Here is a 19,440-nt window from a genome sequence, read left to right as displayed (position 1 = left end):
GCAGCCTAGCCAGTTGAAGTGGCCCAACATGAAGCAGGAAAGAATCTTTGTTGTGAGGCCTCGGTCTCTGAAAATGTATGTTGTTACTCAGAGTTATGCAGTCAGCGTGAAATAATGAGGGAGACTGGGAACCACCACTGATGCTGTCAGAAGACCTGTTCTCTGGGAGCCCCCTCACTTGCTCCCCGGTTCCTGCCCTGGGGTAATTGTAATGAGGTCTTCTCTCCTGGAGGCAACGGAATGAAAAATAAGACAGTGTTACCCCTTAAGATCCTTGCCGGTCTTCTAGGTTTTGTGACTTTTGCTGTTTCCTTTTGTTTTATTAAAAGGAAATATTGCTTATAACCAAAAACACGCTTCTCTTTAAGACATGGATACCAGGCCTGGTGCGGCAGCTCAAGCCTATAATCTCAGCACTTTGGGAGGCCAGGACAGATGGATTTCCTGAGCTCAGGAGTTTTTGAGACCAGCCTGGGCAACATAAAACCCCGTCTCTACAAAAAATAGAAAACCCCGTCTCTACAAAAAATAGAAAAATCATCCAGGCACAGTGGCATATGCCTGTAGTCCCAGCTGAGGCCAGGAGGCTAAGGCAGGAGAATCATTTGAACCCAGGAGGTGGAGGTTGCAGTGAGCCAAAATGGTGCCATTGCACTCCAGCCTGGGTGACAGAGCAAGATCCTGTCTAAAAAAAGGAAAGAAAAGAAAAAAGATGGATTATATGATGAATTTGAAGTTGTTTCTTGGTTGGCTGCCAGTTGTAGCAATTTTGTCTCTATGAAAAACGAGCAAAAAAATTAGTTCCTGCCAGAGATTAAATAAGAATGTATTGGGCTCATGATTTATTTATTAGGAGGTGGAATAGACAGATGGTTAGTAAGGTGACTTTGGAATCACCCCTGGTTTGAGTCCTAACTTTGTCATTTACCAGCTTTGTGACCCTGGGTGGACTAACGACTCCGAGTCCTGTCAACAGTGAGGGACAGTAATACCTACCAGAGGCATGTGATGAGGGTTCAGTGAGTTAATGCGCGTTAAGAGCTTAGCACAGTGCCCGACACACACAGTAGATTTCCAGTAAGTGTTAGCTATTTTAAAATGGAAGTTGTTCTTCTGATAGAATAATCTTGCAGGGAGCACAAAGGCATTTACTATTAAGACTACTCATTCCTATTTAGCTTAAGGTCTGTTTCTTGATGATATGTAGTGAAATAAGTATTTATAGCAGATAAAATAATTTTAAAAATTATAAAATTGGCTGGGCGCAGTGGCTCAAGCCTGTAATCCCAGCACTTTGGGAGGCCGAGACGGGCGGATCACAAGGTCAGGAGATCGAGACCATCCTGGCGAACACAGTGAAACTCCGTCTCTACTAAAAAAAATACAAAAAACTAGCCGGGCGAGGTGGCGGGCGCCTGTAGTCCCAGCTACTTGGGAGGCTGAGGCAGGAGAATGGCGTGAACCCGGGAGGAGGAGCTTGCAGTGAGCTGAGATCCGGCCACTGCACTCCAGCCTGGGCGACAGAGTGAGACTCCGTCTCAACAGCAACAAAAAAAATTTATAAAATTATCAGCTCTAATAGCCTCATTTTGCAGGTGACAGTATGAAAGTCCATAAAGGTTAACTAATTTACCCAAGGTTGCACAATGAGTTTGTGTATGAGATCTTGGGTCTCCTAACTCCTGGGTCTATATTTTTCCATTATATTCCTTTATCCAATGTGTATACTTCAGAAACTCAGGTTATTTAATATATATATTAAATAATATATATATGAAATTTCTGTTACTTAAGTACATAATCATCATTTATATTCGCTGACTCTCCTTGGTGGTTTTAAAAACCTGTGTCCCAAAAGCCTCTGTACAGTTTGCATTATACTATGGAAAGAAGATTTACAATTTAGTACAGAGTCTGTACTTTAAAAAGAAACAATTCTGGAGCTGGGTGCCATGGCTTGTACCTACCTATAATCCCAGCTACTTGCAAGACTAAGGTAAGAGGATTACATGAGCTCTGGAGTTAGTGGCTTCAGTGAGCTGTGATTGTGCCACTGTATTCCAGCCTGGACATCAGAGTGAGACACCAACATTAAAAAAAGTAATTAATTAAAAAGAAAGAATCCAAGTGAATTTTGTTTTAAAAAATATGTATGCAGAATGGTTTTTACTTTTGTTCTTGTCTGCCCACCGCCCCCCATCTTTTTGAATGTTAGATTTGTACTTTAGATATTTTGTTCTTTAGTTGCTTTTTGTCTGTAGAAAGCTTTTGGGGATAAAGACCTTAAAGTATTTTAAAAATTCATGTTAGAAAAGAAGATTCCATTATGTCTTTGTTTCACAGACCACTTAATAGAACTTAGCCAGTTAAATTTTGCATTTCACACTGATTACTTCTTTGGCCATTGTGTGTGGATAAGGTTAGCCTGAGTGCAGTTTTAATGTATTGGGTCTAGACTAGAAACAGATTTTTTGTATTCCGTATTCTTGATCTTCTTTAGTCTGTGATGCCCTTGCTCTTGGTATTTTATTTGTTTCTGTTAGTAGCATAAAGGAAAGTTTTTATGCCATACATAAGAGCTTGGTAGCAGACAAAATACAAATAACTTTCTAAGGAATTTGAAGATATTTTCACGTTCTTGTAGAGTTGGATACGCCTTCAGAGAAAGCACATGGAATATCTTGACTGTAAAGACTCAGTTAAAGTGTTTTAGTCTCCACAGTCAGGGTGAGTGAGCTGTATAGAGGAAGTCATAGTGGTTGGCCAAGCTGAGATATTTGCTTATACATTTCAAAGTGCCCTTTTCTTTCAGAACTCCTGTAATCTTGTCATCCCAAGTATCATCTTATGTACCTCTTTCACGAACGGATCTGAAGACAGTGGTCCTACAAAGCATATCTTTTCTTTTTTAGAGTTAAAACACCAATACCGGCTGGGTGCGGTGGCTCACACCTGTAATCCCAGCACTTTGGGAGGCCGAGGCAGGTGGATCACAAGGTCAGGAGATCGAGACCATCCTGGCTAACATGGTGAAACCCCGTCTCTACTAAAAATACAAAAAATTAGCCGGGCGTGGTGGCGGGCGCCTGCAGTCCTGGCTACTCGGGAGGCTGAGGCAGGAGAATGGTGTGAACCCGGGAGGCGGAGCTTGCAGTGAGCCGAGATCACGCCACTGCACTCCAGCCTGGGCAACAGAGCCAGACTCTGTCTCAAAAAAAAAAAAAAAAATACCAATACCACCCAGACCTTAGACTCTAAATACTATTATTCTTTAAAGTGAACCAGGGCTTCTTGGAGAAATGACTGATTCTGGGACTGGGGCAGGGAAAAAAGGCCCCTTCAATATTTTGGGGACAGTTCAGAAGATCCAGAAGCCAGCTTGGAGGGATTTCCACTGACCAAGTCTGGGATAATTTGAGTGTCCAAATAAATAAGGACAATAAGGCCGGGCACGGTGGCTCACGCCTGTAATCCCAGCACTTTGAGAGTCCGAGGCGGGCAGATCACCTAAGGTCGGGAGTTTGAGACCAGCGTGGCCAACATGGCGCAACCCCATCTCTACTAAAAATACCAAAATTAGGCAGGTGTGGTGGTGAGCACCTGTAATCCCAGCTACTTGGGATGCAAAGTCAAGAGAATCGCTTGAGGCCTGGCGCGGTGGCTCACGCCTGTAATCCCAGCACTTTCCGAGGCTGAGGCAGGCGGATCACGAGGTCAGGAGATCGAGACCATTCTGGCTAACATGGTGAAACCCCATCTCTACTAAAAACACAAAAAATTAGCCGGGCGTGGTGGCCGGCTACTGTAGTCCCAGCTACTCGGGAGGCTGAGGGAGGAGAATGGCGTGAACCTGGGAGGTGGAGCTTGCAGTGAGCTGAGATCTTGCCACTGCACTCCAGCCTGGGCGACAGAGTGAGACTCCGTCTCAACAACAACAACAAGAAAGAGAATCGCTTCAGCCTGGGAGGTAGAGGTTGCAGTGAGCTGAGATCGTGCCACTCCAGCCTGGGCAACAAAGCGAGACTCCGTCTCCAAAAAATAAATAAATAAATAAAATAAAATAAAATAAAATAAAATAAAATAAAATGAAGAAATCAATAAATAAGAACAATAAATGAAGTAAAACTGATTGAACAAAAATCATAATCCTTGTGTTAATTTAGTAAAATAGAGAAATATGGCTGGTGCAGGGGCTCATGCCTGTAATCCCAGCACTTTGGGAGGCCGGGGCGGGTGGATCATCTAAGGTCGGGAGTTCGAGACCAGCCTGGCCAACATGGTGAAACCCTGTCTCTACTAAAAATACAAAAATTAGCCGGGGGTGGTGGCGTGTGCCTGCAATCCCAGCTACTTGGGAGGCTGAGGCAGGAAAATTGTTTGAACCCGGAGGTGGAGAGTGCAGTGAGCCAAGATCGTACCACTGCACCGCAGCCTGAGCAACAATGTGAGATCCTCATCTCTTAAAAAAAAAAAAATTTAAAAATAGCTGGGCTAGTGCTTGTAGCCCCAACTGCTTAGGAGGCTGAGGTGAGAGGATCGTTTGAGCCTGGGAGGTTGAGGCTGCAGTATGCTGTGTTCATGCAACTGTACTCCAGCCTGGGTGACAAAGTGAGACCCTGATTTAAAAAAAAAAACCAAAAACACAAGGTGACTTTAAGTTGAAGAGCAAGCACTTGCCATTTGAGCCCTAGCCAGAACTATAAACTGTAATGTGGGTGACATTGTTCTTTTCCATATTTTCTTCTTCTTCACTTCTTTCACCTTACACATTGAATCCCTGTTTGGCTATTCAGACATAACTCACGTCCTCCCTGTGTACCGAACACCTGAACCGTCTCTCACTTTCCCCTCTCTAATTCAAACTTCTAGCCTCTTAGTAGGGGTTAATTTTTAGGAAGCTTAGAGAAAAACAACCAAGTGTTGATTTTAGTAACTTGTATGATCATAACTAGCTAATAGAATTAATCCTCATTTACATTTTAAAAGGGGATTTTTTTTTTTTAAAGTAGAAGTGTCTCTTTGGATAAGTATATGTGGGAGGGAAGCATATTGTAAGCAAAGCAATAAAGGAAATGAGTAGGGTTTTCTTGTCTTTGACTGGCCTACAGACCTCCAAAGTCAGAGGGATTGGTGTTCTTCTGAAGAGTCTTCAGTCCTCTCTTTGGCTTACTGAGGTAGTTGTAGCATAGTCAACAGCTCAGGCCTTGGATTTAAGCGCACAGAGCTGGGTTCAAATTCCAGTCTTTACTGTATAAGTGACTGCAACGTTACTCAAGTTACTTAACATATTCAAGCCTCAGCTTCCTCATTTGTAAATATCATAAGTGTATAACCCGATAGACTTGTGAGGATTATACAAAATAGCATTGTAAAAGTACTTAGTGCTTAATAGACATTATCTATATGTAAGTTACTACCATTATTATTTTGTCAGATGGAATATGTATTATGTTTTTATTGGGTTGAGTGTTCTGTCAGAGTCAGATAGGTCAAATTGGTTGATAGCATTGCATTGTTCAAGTCTTCTGTCTTTAGTGACTTTTTAAAAATCACCTTTCTGTCAATTACTAAGTGAGGAATATTGAAATGTCCAAATTTGTTTCTCCTTTCAGTTCTGTCAGATTTTGTTTTTTGTGTTTTGAAGCAGTGTTATTAGTATATACATATTTAGGATTGCTATGTCTTCTGGAAAAATGAACCCCTTTTTTATGATGAGATACCCTTTTGTTCTTGGTAATATGGTCCATGTTCTTTTTTTTTTTTTGAGACGGAGTCTTGCTTTGTTGCCGAGGCTGGAGTGCAGTGGCAAGATCTCAGCTCACTGCAAGCTCCGCCTCCCGGGTTCACGCCATTCTCCTGCCTCAGCCTCCCGAGTAGCTGGGACTGAAGGCGCCCGTCACCATGCCCGGCTAATTTTTTGTATTTTTAGTAGAGACGAGGTTTCACCATGTTAGCCAGGATGGTCTCGATCTCCTGACCTTGTGATCTGCCTGCCTTGGCCTCCCAAAGTGCTGGGATTACAGGCATGAGCCACTGCGCCCGGCCAATATGGTCCATGTTCTTAAGTTTACTTTGTCTAACGTTGGTGTAACCACTTAAGCTCTTTTTCATTGTTTCAGAGTATCCTTTTCCTTTCATTAGTTTTTAACATGTTTGTATCTTTATATTTAAAGTTAATTTCTTACGGACAACATGAAGTGGGGTCTTGTTTTTTAATCTAATCTGATAATCTCTGACATTTAATCAGACTGTTTATAGCACATACATTTAATGTGATTTTCGATAAGGGAAAGTTTACCCCTGCCATCTTGCTCTTTGTGTTTATCTCATCTTGTCTTAGTTCCTTTTCTCCTCTTTTCTTGCCTTCTTTATGACCACACCTTTATCTCCACTATCAGCTTGTTAGCTATACCTCTTTGTTCTGTTTTTGTTACTGGTTGTTCTGGGGTTTACAGAATACATCTTTAACTTATCATCTACCCTCAAGTAATATTATACCACTTTACAGAAAAAAGAAAAAAATTTAAAACAATAGTATTATACCACTTTACAGAAAAGAATCTTAAATGGAATTTTTTACATGTAATTTATTATTTATTTTTATTATACTTTTAAGTTCTGGGTTACACATGCAGAATGTGTAGTTTTGTTACATAGGTATATGCATGCCCTGGTGGTTTGCTGCACCCATCAACCTGTCACCTACATTAGGTATTTCTCCTAATGTTATCCCTCCGCTTGTCCCCCACCACCCAGCAGGCCCCAGTGTATGATGTTCCCCTCCCTAAACAGGATTCTTTTTTTTTTTTTTGAGACGGAGTCTCACTCTGTCTCCCGGGCTGGAGTTGCAGTGGCCGGATCTCAGCTCACTGCAAGCTCTGCCTCCCGGGTTCCCGCCATTCTCCTGCCTCAGCCTCCCGAGTAGCTGGGACTACAGGTGCCGCCACCTAGCCCGGCTAGTTTTTTGTATTTTTTAGTAGAGACGGGGTTTCACCATGTTCACCAGGATGGTCTCAATCTCCTGACCTCGTGATCCGCCCGTCTCGGCCTCCCAAAGTGCTGGGATTACAGGCTTGAGCCACCGCGCCCGGCCGAAACAGGATTCTTCTATTTCTTCCTCCCCTCCTTTGTGCTGTGGTTCTACATGTTACTTGGTGGTTCTTTCTCTCATCTTGGGTAATTTCCTCATACGCATGTGCGGTACTCAGCCACACTCAAGGGAACCCTCTGCAGTTACCTGGAGCTTTTTCTGTGTAGTCCTCTCCCCTCCATAGCATTTGCATGATATTTTGCCTTGCAAATTCTGGTCACATTGGCCTCCCAGAACTCCAAATGCTGTCTCCTCAATTCAGCAAGTCAGCTATGCTCTGTTTGAGTGGCCTCTCCCTGTGCCAAGACTTTAAAACTCTCCCAGCAGTGAGCTGGGACACTCTAGGACAGACTATGTTTGTTTTCCTTCTTTCAGGAGTTAATCTGCTGTTTGCCTGTCATCTAGTGTCTGAAAACCTTTTGTTCATATATTTGTCTGACCTTCCAATTGTTAAGATAGTAGGGTAAACCTGATGCGATCAGAGTTTTCCATCATGACTAGAAGCGGAATTATCAGAGAAGGATTCACTTCCAAACACTAAAGAATTTCTAATCATACCGATGTCAGCACAATCTTTGGTTTTCAATTGAGATAAACAATACTTTAGAAAAGATGTTCCCTTTTTTGTTTTGAATTAGATTGTACATGATTTATTTATGTGCTTAAAAAATAGGTAGTATATCCAAATGGCGCTAACAGGTATGGTCAGAAGTTTCGTTTCTAGTTTGTCTCTTGCCCATCTAGTTCCTAAGCAACACTGCTTTGTTTCTCCCACTTTCAGACAACTTTTGTTATTACTTTCTTGTGTATCCTTTTGTGCTTTTATTCTGAGTTATAAACACATATATTCTTATCCCACTACCCCATTTTACATAAAACATAGCACAGTGTACATACCTTACCTTTTTTTTTTTTTTTTTTGAAAAGACAAGGTCTCATTCTGTCGCCGAGGCTGGAGTGCAGTAGGGCGATCTCATAACTCACTGCAGTGTCAAACTCCTGGGCTCGAGCGATCCTCCTGCTTCAGCCCCCCCCAAATAGCTGGCACTATAGGTATGCACTACCATGCCTGGCTAATGTTCTTACTTTTTGTAGAGAGAGCAGCTACTCGGAGACTGAGTAGCTCGGTAGGAGAATCGCTTGAACGTGGGAGGTGGAGGTTGCAGTGAGCTGAGATCATGCCACTGCACTCCAGCCTGGGTGGCAAAGCAAGACTTTGTCTCAAAATAAAACGTACTTTTTAAAGAAATTATTTTTCTTTTTAGGAAATCATTGGGATATGGGAAACTTAAATTCCTTATAAACATTAGAGAGCATAGTTCAAAATCAGGAGGTTTAGAATGTGATCAGAGACCAAGTGGTAGTTCGTACTTTCTAAAAGCACATACTGCCTGTTACAACATCCTTATCTCTCTTGTGTAAATGTCCCATTTTCCTTTCAGTGTGTTTATTTGAAGAGGGGAAAGAGTTGTCTGCCCAGCTGATCAGATAGTGTGGTGCATGTTTCCCTTGTCTCTTCATCGTGTGTTTTGTCGTGTTCATCATGCTATTAACACTTTGGATGCATTCTTTCACTTTGATCAGTATGACTCACCAATGAAATGGTGGGTAAATTATTGTGAGTCTCCACATAAACACATTAACCTTTGCCTTTTTGTCAAGTAAAATGGGATTTGGAAAGGTTGTCTAACATTTATAAGTCATCTGACATTTCAGTGCTTCTATTGATTGTTTTCTATTTGTTGACTAGTTTTATAAACTCAAGCAGTCTTTGAGAAGCCTAGTGGTGCCATTTCAGTGTTCATGATTGAATATATAGATCAAAGCATGATATATTTTGGCAAAGAAAATGCTAATAGAACAACTTTTATTTCAGTAGGAATATCTTTTAGATAATGTAGTTTTGTCTACTCATACTTCCTACTTGTAAAACAGATTTAGTTTACTTTAAGGAAAGTTGTCCAACCATTCAAACATAAAATGATTTAAATTCAAGTTTAACTTTGATGAAACATAATTTAAATAACCTTAAGTTACATACTTAAAGTAATTCCATGCATGGATCTTTTATGTCATGAAACTTACTATGTTTAATTTTCCCAGCAGAAATTCAGGAAGCAAAAGCTCCCAGTCCTTCCATAAACCGGCAAACCAGCATTGAAACGGATAGAGTGTCTAAGGAGTTCATAGAATTTCTCAAGACCTTCCACAAGACAGGCCAAGAAATCTATAAACAGACCAAGCTGTTTTTGGAAGGAATGCATTACAAAAGGGTAGGTTGGGAATAACCACGTAGAAACACAGAGTTTTGGTTTGAGGAAAGGTCTTAGAGATAATATAGTGTAACGTTGTCATTTTATACCTGAGAAAATCAAGACCAAGAGATGTTAAATTACTTACCTAAGAAAAGCCTCTGAATCAAGCCAAAACCCGACTCTCAGGCTAGTACTTTTCCACTGCAACTCAGTGGTGTTTGGATCATCTTTGTGTGGAAATCTGACCTTGAAGCCACTTGAATGATGTGCTTTAGTAACAGGCCTTTTTGACTTGTAACCTTGTAAATGGTATAAACCGCCATAGACGACCTTTAACTCTGTGCAACCATCGTCAGGCCGGTGGCAGTAATTTTAACGGTTGTTGCAGTAATTTTAAGGGTGGTGGTTGTTGTTGAATTCTGTTTTGTTTTTTGTATTTTGATTTAGAATTTTTCTCATTCAGTTAGAGAAAGGACAGATAGAATTTAGACAATGAAAGGAACTTTAGCAGCTATGGAGTTTCAGTCCCTTTGTTTTATAGATGAGGAAGTTGAGAGCCAAAGAGGATAAGTGACCTGTCCAGGTTACACAGCTAGATTTTGCCAATGTCAAGCAGAACTTGTGACTTTCACACCTGTTACTTTTACCCATAATTTCAGTGGCAGTAATTCATAAGACTGCCTGTAAAGGAATTCATTTTGTAAATAGGGATTAATTCTGTTGTAACATTCTATAACCATTAAGCTCAGAATTAGCTCCAAAAGTTCTTTCTAAGGAAGTCTTAGAAAAAGGAAATTAGAAAAGCAGCAGAGTGTTTAACTGTTCAGCTATATTCTAGCTGGGGTCAGCAATCACTAGGCTAATAAGCAGTAGACCTGTGTCAAAATAGTTTTTAGATATTGAATTCAGCTTGTAAAGGAGAAAAGCTGGCTTTCTCACCCTTCAGAAATGTAATTAGACTGTGTAAGTAAGTAGCTCTCTTTCTTTAGGTATTTTTTCTCTCTAGAGTAAAACATTTAGAGTTAAAACAAGTAAGCTTTCATTGATCTTTTTTTTTTTTTTCTTAAGTTAGGAACCATGATAGAGATCCTTTTTTTTTTTTTTTTTTTTTTTTTTTTGAGACGGAGTCTCGCTCTGTTGCCCAGGCTAGAGCAATGGCGCGATCTCGGCTCACTGCAAGCTGTGCCTCTGGGTTCACGCCATTCTCCTGCCTCAGCCTCCCAAGTAGCTGGGACTACAGGCGCCCGCCACCACGCCTGGCTAATTTTTTGTACTTTTAGTAGAGACAGGGTTTCGCCGTGTTAGCCAGGATGGTCTTGATCTCCTGACCTTATGATCCGCCTGCCTTGGCCTCCCAAAGTGCTGGGATTACAGGCGTGAGCCACCGCGCCCGGCCAGATAGATATTCTTAATATGGAAAAATTCAGAGTTCATGTGACACTATCTTTCATTTTTATCAGAACTAAAAACTGAGGTTTTGTATTTATTTTTTTCTTGAGCCCACATGAAATGTTGATGAGATAGCTATATTAAATTAGCATATGTATACTGTAGTACTTATAGCATATATGCTGTATCATAATATGTTTTAGAAAATTGCACAACTCAGATTTGTTGTTTCTCTTTTCCTTAGAAGTGTGATGTGTTCTTATTCTATGATAATTTAGTAGACTTCTAAATGAGTATACTAAAGTAAAGAGGTAATTAACTGGTACAAATATCACCATATTTATTTGTAAGGCATCACTAGTTTATATCAGAGACCTGGATATGGCCTCAGATTCCTCCTGTTTTAAGAGCCACTAAGCCACCTATTTTCCATTTCTATACTATGTGTTTCATGGTTAGGTGGCCAAGTCCTATGCATGTATCTCAGGTATCTTTAGTGTGAAGTCTGCACATACTGCATATGAAAGAGATGTTTTTTAAACTGAATGTCCCTAGAGAAGCCCTTTTGGCCTTTGGCCACAAGTTAATGTCCTTTCAAATAAGTAAATAAGGCGGGGCATGGTGGCTCAAGCCTGTAATCCCAGCACTTTGGGAGGCCGAGACGGGCGGATCACGAGGTCGGGAGATCGAGACCATCCTGGCTAACATGGTGAAACCCCATCTCTACTAAAAAATATAAAAAAACTAGCCAGGCGAGGTGGCGGGCCCCTGTAGTCCCAGCTACTCGGGAGGCTAAGGCAGGAGAATGACGTAAACCCGGGAGGCGGAGCTTGCAGCGAGCTGAGATCCGGCCACTGCACTCTAGCCTGGGCGACTGAGCAAGACTCCATCTCAAAAAAAAAAAAAAACAAATAAGTAAATAAACATTCTTTACACCTGAACTAACCTAACTAACTTCAGATCAGTAATCATATAAATTTCTTGGGGCAGTTCCTCTGACATTGTGAAGAATGTGGTAGTATAAAATAGCCTTTGTACTCAATTTATCAAAACTGCTCAAAACCTTTAAATTAATATTATTACCACCAACTAAACTTTCCAGATGGTATCCTAAGGGCCTATGCAATATGAGAATTCATTCTTACCTGTTTAAAAACTGCCCTGGCGGCCTTGCCATAAACGGATAATTGTTCCTACTGCATCCCACAGTATTATTCTTTCTAAAATTTCTGAGATCCAGAAGAGTGATCTGCTGTTGCCCACATCTTTTCCCACATCATTTCTGTTTTTTCCAATCCCAGTATATGCCAGCAGTGAGCAGTCTTTTCAGCATATGGGTCAAGTCTAGAAAATTACATCTTTTCTGAACTGCATTAAAATTTTTAAGCCATTTTATCTTTATCAAGAAACACTTTATCTGTCTACACTTAGATTTTTTTTGTTTTTAGAATTTAAATTTCAGCACCTACATAATTTTCATACCCACTGCAGTATTGACGTGTAATGCTTTACTATGCAACACATCTCTCTTTCTTTCTTTTCTTTCCTTCCTTCCTTTCTTTTTTTGAAGCAGCGTGGAGGTTTGTATTTATTTTGTATTTGCACCTAGAGTGGAGCCCAATGGTGCAGTCACTGCTCACTGCAGACTTGACCTCCCAGACTCAAGTGATCCTCCTGCCTTAGTCTCCCTGGGACTGTCGGCGAACACCACCATGTCTGGCTGAGTTTTTTATTTTTTGTAGAGACGGGGTTTCCCTATGTTGCCCAGGTTGGTGTTGAACTCCTGACCTTAGGTGACCCTCCCAACTTGTCCTCCCAAAGAGCTGGGATTACAGGTGTGAGCCACGGCGCCCAGTGCTATTCAGCAAATACTGTTGTTTGCTAATACTTTTCTGAAGCTTGTTTATTTTGCTCTTTTTTCTTTCTTGTTAGTCTTACTAGCTACTTAATGTTAAAACATGTATACTCTTATAGTACCTCTATACATTCTTTAAAACAAGATATTTCCATTGCAAATTAGACAGGCAGCTATGTCATTAACACGGAATCCTTTTATGTTGAAAATGCAGTTGTCATCAGCTACTTTTCTGTTCTTACAAGTCATCAGAGCAAGAATTTAAATTGCTGAGCCAAATTAATAAAGCTTAATTTTTAAAACCTAATCTGTACAACATAACTTGAATTATTATTATTTCTTTTTGAGATAGGAGTCTTGCTCTGTTGGCAAGGCTGGAGTGCAGTGGTGTGATCTCTACTCACTGCAACCTTTACCTTCCAGGTTCCAGTGATTGTCCTCCCTCAGCCTCCCAAGTAGCTGGGATTATGCATGCATGTGCCACCATGCCTAGATAATTTTTTTTTTTTTTTTGTAGAGACAGGATTTCACCATGTTAGCCAAGCTAGTCTTGAACTCCTGACCTCAAGTGGTCTGCCCGCCTCAGCCTCCCAAAATCCTGGGATTACAGAAATGAGCCACCATGCCTGACCTGATTGTTTTTTTGTTTTTTTTAATGGAGTCTTGCTCTGTTGCATATGCTGTAATGCAGTGGCATGATCTCGGCTCACCGCAGCCTCTGCCTCCCAGGTTCAAGCAATTTTTATGCCTCAGCCTCCTGAATAACTGGGGTTACAGGTGTGCACCATCATGCCCAGCTAATTTTTTGTATGTTTAGTAGATACGGGGTGTTACTCTGTTGGCCAGGCTGGTCATGAACTTGTAGCCTCACATAATCTCCTAGCCTCACCTTGGCCTGCCAGCATGCTGGGATTACAGGATTGAGCCACAATGCCTGGCCTAACTTGAATTTAAGAATCTCACCTTAAGAACCAAGCTTCACACAGGTCTGAGAGTGATTATGGATTCAGGAGGATTCAGGAGTGTATATGGTCACTTATGAAGAGGTATACATTCTCTTTGTCATCTGTACAGAGCTTCATTTGGTGAGGGTAATTTTATAGCATTATAGAGACCCAGTTAAGTGTTAACCTTTCCCATAATAACTAGAAAACCATATTACCTAACTGAATGAGATCTGTGGCTTTGTAACGAACTTTTTTCTGTAAATTATTTATATGAAAACGCTCACTTTAAGATATCTTTAGACAGCAATTAAATAAAAGTAAATAAAACTTCTAGAAAAACTCTTTTGCTGCTCAACCTATTTAAATCCTGCCCTTGCTAAGTGTTAGTAAATCCCTCAGATACATTTTTTCCCTATTCTGAAAGTGTAGCTTGTCCTACTTTTAAAGGGGGCAGGCTCTACTTCCTCAAAGTACCTACCCTTTAATTTGTTGGATATTGCATTAATGCTTTTTAATAAACTCGGGGCCAGACGCGGTTGCTCACACCTGTAATCTCAGCACTTTGGGAGGCCGAGGTGGGTGGATCATGAGGTCAGGATTTCAAGACCAGCCTGGCCAATGTGGTAAAACCCTGTCTCTACTAAAAATACAAAAATTAGCTGGGCAGGGTGGTGCTCACCTGTAGTTCCAGCTACTCAGGAGGCTGAGGCAGAAGAATCACTGGATCCCGAAAAGTGGAGGTTGCAGTGAGCCGATCATGCAACTGCACTCCAGCCTGGGCAACAGAACAAGACTCCATCTCAAAAACAAACAAACAAAAAACACCCCTCATTTTTTGGGTTTCTCAATTCAGTTATTTTTATTTTTTTAATTTGTATTAATCCCTTAATACTCCATTCATGGCAATCAATTCAGTTTCTACAATAAGACTTCTTAATAGTCATTCTGATAAGCTCTTTTTTTTTTTTTTTTTTTTTTTTTTTTTGAGACAGAGTTTCACTCTGTCACCCAGGCTGGAGTGCAGTGGCGCAATCTTAGCTCACTGCAAACTCCGCCTCCTGGGTTCACACCATTCTCCTGCCTTAGACTCCTGAGTAGCTAGGACTACAGGTGCCCACCACCACGCCCAGCTAGTTTTTTGTATTTTTAGTGGAGACGGCTTTCACTGTGTTAGCCAGGATGGTCCCTATCTCCTGACCTCGTGATCCTCCCGCCTTGGCCTCCCAAAGTGCTGGGATTACAGGCGTGAGCCACCGCGCCTGGTCGATAAGCTCTTTTTTCTAAGGAAGCAGTTAAGCACAACATAACACCTTTTGCTTGTTTCACTGTTATTCTTCTAGCCAGTCCTTCTATAAAAATCTGATACTGAGCCGGGCACAGTGGCTCACGCCTGTAATCCTAGCACTTTGGGAGGCCAAGCTGGGTGGATCGCCTGAGCTCAGGAGTTCGAGACCAGCTTCGCCAGCATAGTGAAACCCCGTCTCTCCTAAAAATACAAAAATTAGCTGGGCGTGGTGGTGGGTGCCTGTAATCCCAGCTGCTAGGGTGGCTGAGGCAGGAGAATCACTTGAACCTGGGAGGTGAAGGTTGCACTTACCCAAGGTCGCGCCATTGCACTCCAGCCTGGGCAACAGGAGCAAAACACTCTGTCTCAAAAAAAAAAAAAAAAAAAAAAAAATTCTGATACTAATTATATTATATGGACTTAAAGCTTTGTACCTGAATGAGGACAAAAAAATACACAGTTTAAGACATGGCTATATCTTAATTCCCATGTTCTTTTCCAGAATAAGTAGAAAGATAAGTGTCCTCCTATACCTTAAAATGACTCTGCTATTCTAAAGTATAAGTTTAATCAAGGAGTAGTTTGCCCTGCCATGTAATTACTGTTAGAAGAACAGAAGTATGTGCCCAAAATAAAGAACCTTTAGCCAGCAAATAGGCTTTAATTATTGTGAGAACTTCAGTAGGGGTAGCAACCCAGGACCCAATTTTAAAATTAGAAGCACCGAGGATGAGAAGTGAGGCAGTGGAAATAGCTCTGAGCTCTCTGAATCTATGTCATAAGGAACAAAAGTAGATACAAGATGTATTTGATAATTGTGTTGAATTAATAAAAATAATTTAAAATGTTTCATAGAAGCACGTACTGATAGGCAAGGGGAAACTTGTATCATCATCCCGGGGCAGCCATGGTGGCTCCATGCGTGAGGCTGGTGCCACACAGTCTCCCGGTGTTGGCAGTGTCTCCAGACCTTCTCAGTTCTGCACACAACTACAAAACAAAAGAACAGTTGCCAGCACTTGGAAGAGGATGTGGATCCAAACCAAATGGGGGACAGATACTCCCTCTACAGACAAGATACTCATGGAAGAAGTCAAGTTGGAAGAGCAGCTGAAGGAGGCTGTGGAAGAAGATAAGCAAGCATTGGCAGATACTGAGGGCTCGCAGCAGAGCAGCCAAAAATTGGTGGAGGCGGCAAATATGTATAGCATTCAGGGCTTCTGCGAGGACTCGTTAGAGGTGGCAGAAGTTTTGGAGAAGGCAACACTGTGTGTTCCAGAAGAAGAAATTAAAGACAATAACCCTCACCTGAAGAACCTCTGTTGAGACTCTCACAATGAGTGAAGTCCAGATTCAGGAAGTGTTCAGCAAGCACTGCCAAGCCGAACCCTGTCAGTGCCAAGTTCCACCCTTATGAGCATGTGGTCTTTTTTTCATCTTTGTTCACATCCGACAGGCAATGTGCCGGTGTTGTAACAAGGTTTGAGGGAGGCATATCTCACACATGAAAACCCAGCGTGAAAACCCAACCGTCACACTTACGAATCACAGGAAGATCTAGCATGAGGTCTTGTTCCACATGCTGGTTTAGGGGAAAGAGCTGAGCCCGGTGGTTCTGGTTACTAAAGTGAGGTTCAAGCTGCATGGGCAGCTCCTGAGACCCGCCCTTGTTGGTGTGGTGAAGAAGGCTTAGCTGCCTCTTACAAGATTTTTTTTTTCCTTAAATCTCTTTCCATAATTCATGAAAAGCTGGTTCATCTTTTCTCATCTATGAATACTTTTTACTTTCCCCAAGGCTCTTGGAAAGCAGAAGTAACCAGTGGGTAAACAGCCCAGTAAGCTGATCTCACAGTTACATTAATGAACTCGTATTCAGGAGTGTTCTCTGATTTTTAGTACCACATGTTTAATCATTCCACTTACTTAGTAAAAAAAGGCCAATAGGAGACTACAGGTTATCTGGATTTTCATTAATCACACTGTATCTGCTCAGACTCTAGTGACATCAAAGTATTTTAAATGAACGAAATGTCTGGGAATTCTACTTTTTGGCAATCTGGACACTCCCGTCTGCACTGTGTCTCTCTTGTGCAGCTTGTAGCATGGGAGTTACTGGATTTCTTAGCCCACTACACATTTCATTCAATAAAGGGAAAGCAAGGGTCGAAACATTTCTTGTGCTAAAAATAATTTTATGATGACCTTTATGAAGAACATGTGAGTTCCTTAGACACTGTCTAGCTGCTAAAAATGACAGATTTCTGGCTTTTTTGTTTGTTTTTGGAGGTGCAAAATGAGCATATGTACCTTAATGGTTCCCACCACCTTTATTTTGCCAGTAATTGAATTTGAGAAAATCAGTTAGTTTTGCCCTGTTTTCTTCATCTAAATGTGGAAATGTTTAAATCTGTGTTCTACTAGTTACTAATGACCTCAAGATATATTCCCTGGTGAGATGGACTTTCTCAGAATATGAGGGCTGCATCCTTGGCACTCTTTAAATGTGTGTTTCATTTTTAAAGAGGATTAAAGCCCTCATGTTTCTTTTCCTTTAAAAAATTATTGAAGGTAGCACAAATTGATAATACAAAAAAATATGGACATCAAAGCTAAAACCTAAATAGGTTAAGCAGTTAACAGCAGTACAGACAAAACTTAATGAACCCAGAAAATAGACTGTAACGATTCACATTGTAATGACAGAAGTTCCAGATGAAATACACAGAAAACATGGTCAAGGAAAATAGTCAAAGGTTTTCAAAACTGGAAGTGGAAACAAAGATCTCAGCCAGACCGTTAAGAAAGTGTATAGAGTGCCTCTCAGCATAATATTCAAAGATAGACACCTACTTGTCAATGTCTTAATCACAAAGTAAAACTTTATTTTAGAAAAATAAAATAGGCCGGGCGCGGTGGCTTACGCCTGTAATCCCAGCACTTTGGGAGGCCGAGGCGGGCGGATCACGAGGTCAGGAGATCGAGACCATCCTGGCTAACACGGTGAAACCCCGTCTCTACTAAAAATGCAAAAAATTAGCCGGGCGAGGCGGCGGGCGCCTGTAGTCCCAGCTACTCGGGAGGCTGAGGCAGGAGAATGGCGTGAACCCGGGAGGCGGAGCTTGCAGTGAGCCGAGATCGCGCCATTGCACTCCAGCCTGGGCGACTAAGCGAGACTCTGTCTCAAAAAAAAAAAAAGAAAAATAAAATAAAATGACAACTTTACTCAGATGTTGTAGAAAAGATGCCAGGTGCGGTGGCTCACGCCTGTAATCCCAGCACTTTTAGGAGGCCGAGGCAGATGGATCACGAGGTCAGGAGTTCAAGACCAACCTGGCCAAGATGGTGAAACCCCATCTCTATTAGAAATACAAAAATTGGCGTGGTGGCACATGCTTGTAGTCCCAGCTACTCGGGAGGCTGAGGCAGGAGAATTGCTTGAACCTGGGAAGTATAGGTTGCAGTGAGTTGAGATCGCGCCACTGCACTGCAGCCTGGCGACAGAGTGAGACTCCATCTCAAAAAAAAAAAAAAAAGCTGTTATAGAAAAGATGATCCCATACAATGATTAGAGAGTACTTGAGGAAAAGGATTTGCTCACTGCTCTACTATCTTTTTTTCTTGGAAGACTATGACAAACCTTTTGGAGTTCTGTTGAGCCTAAAAGGACTTACCAGCACAAACCTGCTCTCACTTTGCCCCTTTGGCAAACACTGTGAGGGGCCTGAGAGTTACCTTATTTGCAGGCAAACAAATTAACCTCCCATGGTTTCACAGATACTGGCCGAAGACACGAGTCTCCTGGGTCAGAGACAAGGCCAGTTTCTTACAGCAGCAGCAGTAGCCAGAGTATTTGCATTTGTGCTTATCCCCTGAGTATCTGTTGCTATGGGATAATGCAGAGAAGACCAGGGAAAGCCTGTGCATGCAGTGAGTTGTATTAGAGGAGAGGAACCTTGGACTTAGGGATCCTTATTAGACAGTAAGCAGTCTAGCCTTTTCTCTTGAAGGAGGTACTATCTCTGTCTCCTAAAGCTGTTTGCTATACAGAAATCCTTGAAAAGATGTTGCAAAACAAAGGCAATCATTGTCTTTGCTCACAGATGGGTAGAAAGAGATCTATGGAGAATTGTCTTCAGCATCTTATAAAGGGAGGAATGGTAATAAATGGCCACATTCATTCAGTCAACCCATACTGAACACTAACCATGTGCCTGGCCCTGTTCTAGGCGTGAGGATATGGTGGTGAACGGTGCCCTTGTGGAGCTAACAGTTTAGTGGGGGAAATGGACAATAAGCAGATCTGTAACATAGTGTAAGTCCTACAAGAATGGAAAGCAGGACGAGAGACAGAGTGGCAGGGGAGTTCTTTTACATTATGAAATAAATACTCTACTGGAGCATAAACTGCAGTGGAAATAGAAAAGGAGTTTTCTGCATTGTACTGTAAAATTGTAGGGGTTGTGTGGAACTGAGGAGAACATGATCCCCTGACACCAGTAAGACAGGCCACTCGGGTCTCTAAAAGGAACTCAGAGAGTTTCTAGTTGGAAGTGAGCACTACAGGCTGAGCATCCCTTATCCGAAAGCCTTGGGACCAGAAGTGTTTCAGATTTGGGGTT

General features: G+C 41.6%; 1 protein-coding gene and 1 pseudogene across 10 annotated transcripts in view; one reads left to right on the top strand and one right to left on the bottom strand.

The window, feature by feature from the left end:
• RABGEF1 (RAB guanine nucleotide exchange factor 1) overlaps positions 1-19,440 on the top strand; it is an 82,044-nt gene that overhangs the window by 36,572 nt on the left and 26,032 nt on the right. For 4 of the 10 annotated variants that reach the window (XM_045387946.2, XM_045387945.2, XM_065541837.2 and 1 more), the window contains exon 4: positions 9,194-9,363. The exons of 3 other annotated variants lie outside the window; for them this stretch is intronic. In XM_045387946.2, coding sequence (XP_045243881.1) covers positions 9,194-9,363 — 170 coding nt within the window. The remainder of the gene's footprint in view (positions 1-9,193; positions 9,364-19,440) is intronic. 3 more of the 10 variants (XM_074034856.1, XM_045387947.2, XM_065541839.2) reach the window with 1 other exon arrangement.
• On the bottom strand, positions 16,268-16,378 carry LOC123572684 (small nucleolar RNA U13; annotated as a pseudogene).

This window comes from Macaca fascicularis, chromosome 3, assembly GCF_037993035.2.
Source record: "Macaca fascicularis isolate 582-1 chromosome 3, T2T-MFA8v1.1".
NCBI classification, from domain to species: Eukaryota; Metazoa; Chordata; class Mammalia; order Primates; family Cercopithecidae; genus Macaca; species Macaca fascicularis.
This window is presented reverse-complemented; position numbering and strand designations above follow the sequence as displayed.